Genomic DNA, 7,362 nt, shown 5'->3' on the forward strand with positions numbered 1-7,362 from the left:
GCTGTGCTAACTCCAGCGGTGATGCTGACATCCGTTCACTAAGAACTGGACTGAGACCAACAGCTCCTTTTGTATCTCCCCACAGTCATTACTTCTTCTTCACTATTGACTTGGATGAGATTCAAACCAGTTGCCTACGGGTGAAAGGTTCCTTCTCCCGTCATGAATTCCACGGTCCCTCTTTCCCCTAGCTTCCAGCTGTCATCTCCTACCCTTTCTTCCTCCCAGTGGCTCTCTCTGAGCTTCTTGACCATTTTCAGCTGTCCTGCAATTCCAGCTCCTTGTGCCTACCCAGCCTTTTGATCTCCAAAAGCTGCTAGTCCTTGTTTCTTTGTCCTTCCTGCTTAAGTCTGCTTCTCTTTGTTCTCAAGCTAACCTGCTTTTGTACTGCTTTTCCTCCAGTTTCAGCATCGTTGGCACCAGTCTCAGTTTCTATGGCAATCCAATCTAGCCTTCTGTCTCTTGGTCCCAGGTTCTCCTCTGTCCCTGTTTCATCAGACTCACTGTAGCCATTTGTGCTACTTCCTCTCTTCTTAATCCAAGTGCTACCCACCCAGGTTCCCCTTAAACTTCTGGCTTTTAACTACAAATGTCAGCTACCCAGCCAACAGCAGCTGAAAGAGCAAAATTAGAAGTCACTGGATGTTCCAGAGAAATGGAAAAGATAGGACAGGGAGGTTGGACTGCAGTGAGTGAAAACAACAGGGTGTATATGAGCGGACAAGGTGCTATGGATCCTTGCTTGCTGAGATATATGGACAGTTAGCCTCAGCACAAACTCAGTGGTTTTTTTGCTGGGACCTGAGACCATTGCAGGTGTGCAGCACAGGGCTCCCCTGTGATGTAGGCACAGCCTTAGGCTGACATAAGGTGGCCTCTATCAGTCACACTCCGAACAAACTAACTTACGACAACAAGCACAAGTGAACGTACTGTTCTATTATCAATCACCACTTGTGTGTGTGAGCACACATGTCTGCACATACAGCGATCCTTTTCTTTCAATATGCTTGAGTTGCACTTTTGGTGCCTCTACAAATGTGGCAGAAAAGCCAGACCATCTCCACCCTCTGCCTATGGCAAAAGAGGCGTGCAAAGACTTGGCAGGGTAACGCTCCCCACCACAATTACATTCTAGCACTTTGAGCACAGACATAGGATTCTGGTTTTGGTTTATGACCATTGCTACATGGTGTCTAAACGGAGGTCAATAATCTTATTATCAGGAAAACTGTCCGGCTTCACACACATACCGCCCCCCCCGCCGCCCCCAGTTCACATGTATGTGAACACTGTATTTTAGCCCAATGAGCACAATATTCTAGACTGTGACTGAGCCATTCCAGTTGTAATTAAATATACGTTTCAGAAATGTAAACTCATCACATGAATAAGGCTTCACTTACAACTGATTCACCAAGTAACTTCATTACCATACATAAATTATCACCAATACATATTGTACTACTCATTCAAAAGATAAAATATGAGCATTATACCCTAATATCTTGAGATGTAGGTGTGATTTAAACAAGTACGTAGTTGAGTTTAGAAATCAAATTCAAGCCAGACATGCACTTCTTTTTCTGGACTGAGGACCATGTGGCAAACAGCTGGACTCTAACATACAGTGATATCCAATACATTGAGGTTCTTACATAGCCACAAGAACTGGTTGGTTAGGATCAATGTATTGCTATTGCATGTCACAGCTGTTTCTCAAGGCCTCACCTCTTTCTAACTTGTCATCTACCCTATTCTTGGGGATTTCAGGAGTTAAGTATTCCACAGTACTTCCAGTGAAGCTGAAAATTACCTAAGAAGTGAGAAGGTTTTTAGGACTCAGAGGGGGAATTCTCAGCCAAACCCACTCCCCCCTTCAAACATTTTGTTTTGAAATCACAATTTTAGCCTGGAATAACTCCACTAAAATAACACTAATTCCGGACTTAATTAGGCAAAAATAATTCCCTTTTCTAACATACATTATAAAGTTCCTTAAGTTTACTCCCTTAATAGAAACCTGAAGTATTAGGCATACTATAGATGTTACATGAAATGAGATTATCTTCGTCATTTCAGAATGCAAGAAGAGTTACCCCCTGGAGCACTTGCTGTTCCCTTGTCTTGCCTGTTTTCTGGAAAGTTAGCAGAACTGGCTCCAGATCAGAACAGACTCCAGTCCCTCTTGGATAGAAACTTCCCACAAGTTTGTACATGAGTTATGTGGTCTTTGTGGCATATGAAGGACGAAAGGACAATGAAGGGATGCTACACATCCAGCTCTCCCAGGCTATACAAATATCAGCTGCATACTTGGAAGACTGGATTTGTTATGAAAATAGTCATCATCAGATCAACTCTATATAAATTACCCCAAACCCACAAATATAACATAGGAAACTTTTCTTTAAAAAAAATACAGCTTGTTCTCATTATAAAATTAATTATGTTTTAGATTAGCACCTCATTGCTTTAACAATGTTTAACTTTAATGATACTTAATGTTGTATAGTATGTTCTTTCCAAAACAGTAACTCGTTACATAAATGAACACGCCATATAGTTATTGGAATAATTATTAGGACAAATATACTTAGGACAAAATGCTGGCCAAAACCTATGTTTAAAAATTTTGCTTTCAAGCAATCTCAAAGGAAAAGCTCTTAAAAAAGGTCAATTTACATATTCTTTCATTTAAGTTAGGAATCCTTGTACTGTTAAAAAAAAGAAGAGCTTTCTGTTAGTAATACCAATATTTTCTCCAATTTTCTAGTATGGTAGATGTGTGCGTGCGTGTATATATATATATTATTTTTTTTAATTTAAATGCCCATTGCAGAATATAAGTACATATTAAAGGTCAACCTTAATCTGAGATAAAAACAACACAGATGATGAAACAAATGCATTTTAGCTAGATTAATAAGTCCTAACCTCAAATAGGCTTAAATCATGACTATTCACATATTTAAATCTACACACATTACATCTGTTTAAGCCTTAGAAATTACTATATACTATAAGCATAGTCCTTGAAAGAGGCCCTATCCTTTTACTTGGCAAAATTTCATGAATCAAAAAATCCTTTAAAAAAAAAATCCATATATGATTTTGAGGAATGAAAGGAAGCAAATATCAATAAGACCATCTATTTTATGACAGACAGAAGCATTATGATTCGTTCTTATAATTGTCATATCTTTTTCTGGGCAGTTCCTGACTGCAATAACTGATAATAGTTTTTCCAAAATGCAGTCAGGCCATAGAAAAATTCATCTGAGAGAGAATAATTTCAACACTGCATTTCTTCAGGACCTATGCTAATTTTATAATAAAAGCAAGGACTTTTGGCTCATTTTGCATTCACCAAAGTCAGTAAAAGTTCCTCTTGCCTCAGTAAGAATAAAATTGGACCCTTTCTACAGCTAAGACAACAAATTATCAGTTTTTTAAGCAGCATTCAAAATAGTAATTAAGGTCCTGCTAAACTTGACAGATACCATAAGCAGCTCAAGGAAAACAGTAGCAGCTGTATTAATACATTAACCACTGTTTTTACAATGGTAAATGGAAGCCTTAATTTCCTCCTTGCATATAGTACATATATGGCATAATGAAAAACTTTTCGCTAAATTTGTACTCATGTTCATGACTGTAAATTAATTCAAATCAGTAATGTTATATATTTGTCCAACCAATTACTTTTTTTGGCACTTCAGCATGAGCAAAACGGACTTATAAAAATGTGGCATATCTGATCACAGCTGAACCTCCCATATCTCATGCTAAAAACTGCAGCATCTGTAGCTGGAACAATGCAAAGCAGCTAAGGCAGCAATAAAAACTGATGTGATCATATAGGACTTCCCCTCAGAAATATCAAATATACAGTCTACATCTTTGAAGACAAATATCAAGTGAAGAATACAAAGCCATCCTCTGGAAGTGTTAATGGATATAGCAGCTGATCCTCTGAGAAACTGGCTTCTCCATTGCTTTCAATGGGATTACTCATGCAACAGGTTTTCAGCCTGGGAGCTCAAGTACTATGATTTCTGGCTGATTAAGTGGACAGTTTCAGATTTTTCTTACACCAAAGATTATGTGAAAGTGTAGGTACTTACACAGTAAAATGATAGATAAAACACTTCCATCCACTGGGCCTCTCCAGGAAGTTGTAGACGTCTCCCTGCGTACTAGTTTTAGTTAAATAATGGCTATGGAAACACTTTGTTGTACAGGCCCTGCGGACTTCACTTTCTGGCGAGGCTGCAGCTTTTGTGCCTTCCTCAGGGTTACGGGGAATCCCAGATCCATTATTCACCAGGTTTTCTGGATCCAGTGCCACAGAAGAATACTGCATATTGCTTAGGTTCCCCCTGACTTCCAGCAATGCTGCAGATTTCCTATTTCCATTCAGACTGCTAAGCTGGGAAGTGGAACCTCGAACCTGTCCACAGCGGTTATACATCGGGTGCCCAACAGTTTCTCCACTATCACAAGACATTCTGTAACAACACACAGGTATTACTAACGCTGATCAATATTTAAAATCATAAAGAAGGTATTGTATGTCCTCTCTGCTCAGGGTGTTCTCCAGCAGCTGATAAGATGACTTTCTGCTGTTATCATGGAGCTTCTCTGTGACACAAGTGTGAGCTGTCAGCCTGTCACCTGCTGTCACTCACAGCCTCTGAAATTAAAAGAGAAAAATGTATTAGACAATGACACATGCTAGACACCAGAAGTAATAGGAAGCTGGGAAAGGAAAGAGGTTAAGACTTTTGGAGGAAGAAAGAAAATTATGATTCAACGTTACATTTGTTAAGAAGGAAGCCTAAAACTATTAAAATAGTGCAACACTAGTACAGCAGAGAGTTGTCTTGAGACCTTATTTTCTTAAACTGAGCAGTTTTTGACGTTTCCTGATTAGAGGTGGAACTGTGAAAATTTCCTGGAATTTATAAATTTGCTGATGCCTGAAACACACTACACTGAGGTTTTGAACTTCAACACCTACACCTCAAGAGATCTAGAGTTCAATGTTACAGAAAGATTTTAAGACTTGAATAAATTAATTTAGTCACCTCATGGGATCTGATCTTGCAGTCCACAGTACTCAGGAACAATTTTTCCTCAAGAGTAAAAAGGAGGATGCCATTAGTGTTAACTGTCACTGGGAGGTCAATAGTATTACAAGGGAAAAGATCAAAGACTCTGGCCTGATTCTTTATTTTCTTCAAGCCATTTTATGTTTGCTGCAAACTTTGCTACCCTCAAGCAAGTACCTAGAGAAAAGAGAATAGAAAATAAGACTCTTATAGATCAATATATATTTCATGGGGCAGACTTAAACTGCTGTAATACACAGATACTTAGCAGTAATATTAATCACTTTGTGAGACTGAGAGTAGCTGTCTTTCTGAAGTGTCATTTTGTGTACTGCCTTATTTCTTACACACACTACCATGAAAAGCCTCCTCATGTAAAATACTTAGCTAAAATGAAAATATTATAAAAGTATGAGAATATTAAAAGTATCATGAGACATGACTTTAACTTCAAAGCACTGCTGATGCTAATGTCAAAATTATGTCTGTAATGAGATATTGTAATGTACTGTGCTATCTGCAATATAAATTCCACATGTCTAGGAGCTGCAGCTGACTGCGCCTCTGTCAGAAGAGACTCACACCCACATTTTGAGTTACTTTAGCCTCAGCAGAACTGAGTAATTTAGAGAGAGATAATTTCAGCCCTTATCTCCTGTTTCTAAATAAAGCTTATTTTTTGGTGTTGCTTAAAGATCCTTATGTGTTGTGGATGAACTACCTTGGCAGTACATCTGAACAGAGCCTTCTTAAGTTATTCCACAAAATATTTACATGGCGTAGCTGACTTGTTACAATGTGCTCATTTCTTAACACTGGCCATGGTAAAGTGGACTGATGCATTTCTACATTAGTCCTATAGCAGACAGAGAAATACTTCCTTTCCCTAATCAATTCTCTTAAAACTGAAAAGCTGTAGGGACCAAACAATGAAGTTTAAACACAAAGCCCTTCATCCAAGTCAATCTACAACCTATGAGAAGTACACTTCCTCTATATCATTCATTTTAGCTGAGGCTACCCAGACAAGTCCTTGTAGCAAAGGCTGGCTACCCAGCAGCTGCAAACAGCTACCTGAAACACATTTGCTAGCCTGCTTAATCAAAACAGGGGATCCCACACAGTCAGACATAAAGCACAGAAAAAGCTGAAACCATCTGGCAAACAGTACCTGCTTTCTCTTGTCACATGTCCTTTTCCTAGCTGCTCCATACAGCACACTCCCTGGATAGGTGCCGGGAGAGGAGCTGCTGCCTGACGCTGCCTCCAGCTGACCAAGACCCACGCTGAGTAAGGCAGGGTCCCTCCCTTTTATCTGCCTTATATGGCTGTCCTTGGAAAAGGCAGAGAAACAACTGAGGAACAGTTTTGACAAGTTCAGAGAGGAGCTACTTCTGCTTCTTCCTGTTGTCCAAACCAGCAATCACAAGCAACAGCTTAATTTCGCTGAGGATCATCCTCCTTTCCCTCTCTGTCCTTTTCTTATCTGCATACACTTAATTGCAAAGGGTTAAGAGTGGCATTTCCTTACAGCACATCTTTTAAAGGACTGAATTAGGTGTTGCTTCTAGCTAGCTGGAGGCTCTGCAGCAGCCTTTCATATTGAGTAAGTCTAAACAGGCAGCTTCAGTTGTTTGGGTTTTTTCCATCAAAGTTTTGGCAAAACCAGAAGCAGCACTTCATTAGGTTACATTAAGTAATGGGAAATCAGTGTCCTCTATTGTCATTGCCTTTCTGAACTACAGCTCATTTTTTTTATTAATATAGGAGGAAGAGAATACCAAACATAACCATTCCAGCATCAAACCCCTCATTTAATTGTTGAACTTTCTAATCACAAAGGAGAAAGTGAATACTGCTACTTCTTCTCCCTTTTGCAACAGAAAACAGACTGTTGTCTGAAACACCAGTACTCTGAACATGAGTTGCTTCCCACTTTTCCACCATCATGTGGCTGAGAATGAAACAGAGGTCACCATTTCATTGTTTGTTCTGGCAGTGGGGGAATGTTGCCATTGTACGTGGCCTTCAGCTTTTATCATAACTGTGAATGGGGCTGAGACCTCATTCCTTGGAATGATTATCCCAGAAAGTTCCTTTCTTAGTTTCCCAGTTATATTTCCATACCACTGGGGGGGGGGGGGGGAAGTGTTCTTAGTTCCTTTCTTCTTCTGATAAATATAGTCTGATCAGTCTTACGTTTTCACTTCTTTAAAAATCAACCCCTCCAGAACATTGTCTTTGGATG

General features: G+C 39.4%; 1 protein-coding gene across 8 annotated transcripts in view; it reads right to left on the reverse strand.

Annotated features, from left to right (window-relative positions):
* The window catches only part of LOC129215548 (potassium voltage-gated channel subfamily KQT member 1-like), a 537,892-nt gene extending 531,468 nt beyond the window's left edge, over positions 1-6,424 (reverse strand). For 7 of the 8 annotated variants that reach the window (XR_008580024.1, XM_054848960.1, XM_054848954.1 and 4 more), the window contains exons 1-2: positions 6,286-6,424; positions 4,128-4,696 (exon numbers count right to left, since the gene is read on the reverse strand). Coding sequence is in view for 7 of the 8 variants with exons in the window: in XM_054848960.1 (XP_054704935.1) it covers positions 4,128-4,510 (383 nt within the window). In the remaining variant the exon portion in view is untranslated. Of the gene's footprint in view, positions 1-4,127; positions 4,697-5,090; positions 5,292-6,285 lie in introns of all 8 variants that reach the window. The other variant, XM_054848911.1, reaches the window with a different exon arrangement.
* Between the last annotated feature and the right edge of the window lie 938 nt (positions 6,425-7,362).

The sequence above is a fragment of the Grus americana genome, chromosome 1 (assembly GCF_028858705.1).
Source record: "Grus americana isolate bGruAme1 chromosome 1, bGruAme1.mat, whole genome shotgun sequence".
In the NCBI taxonomy this organism is placed as follows: Eukaryota; Metazoa; Chordata; class Aves; order Gruiformes; family Gruidae; genus Grus; species Grus americana.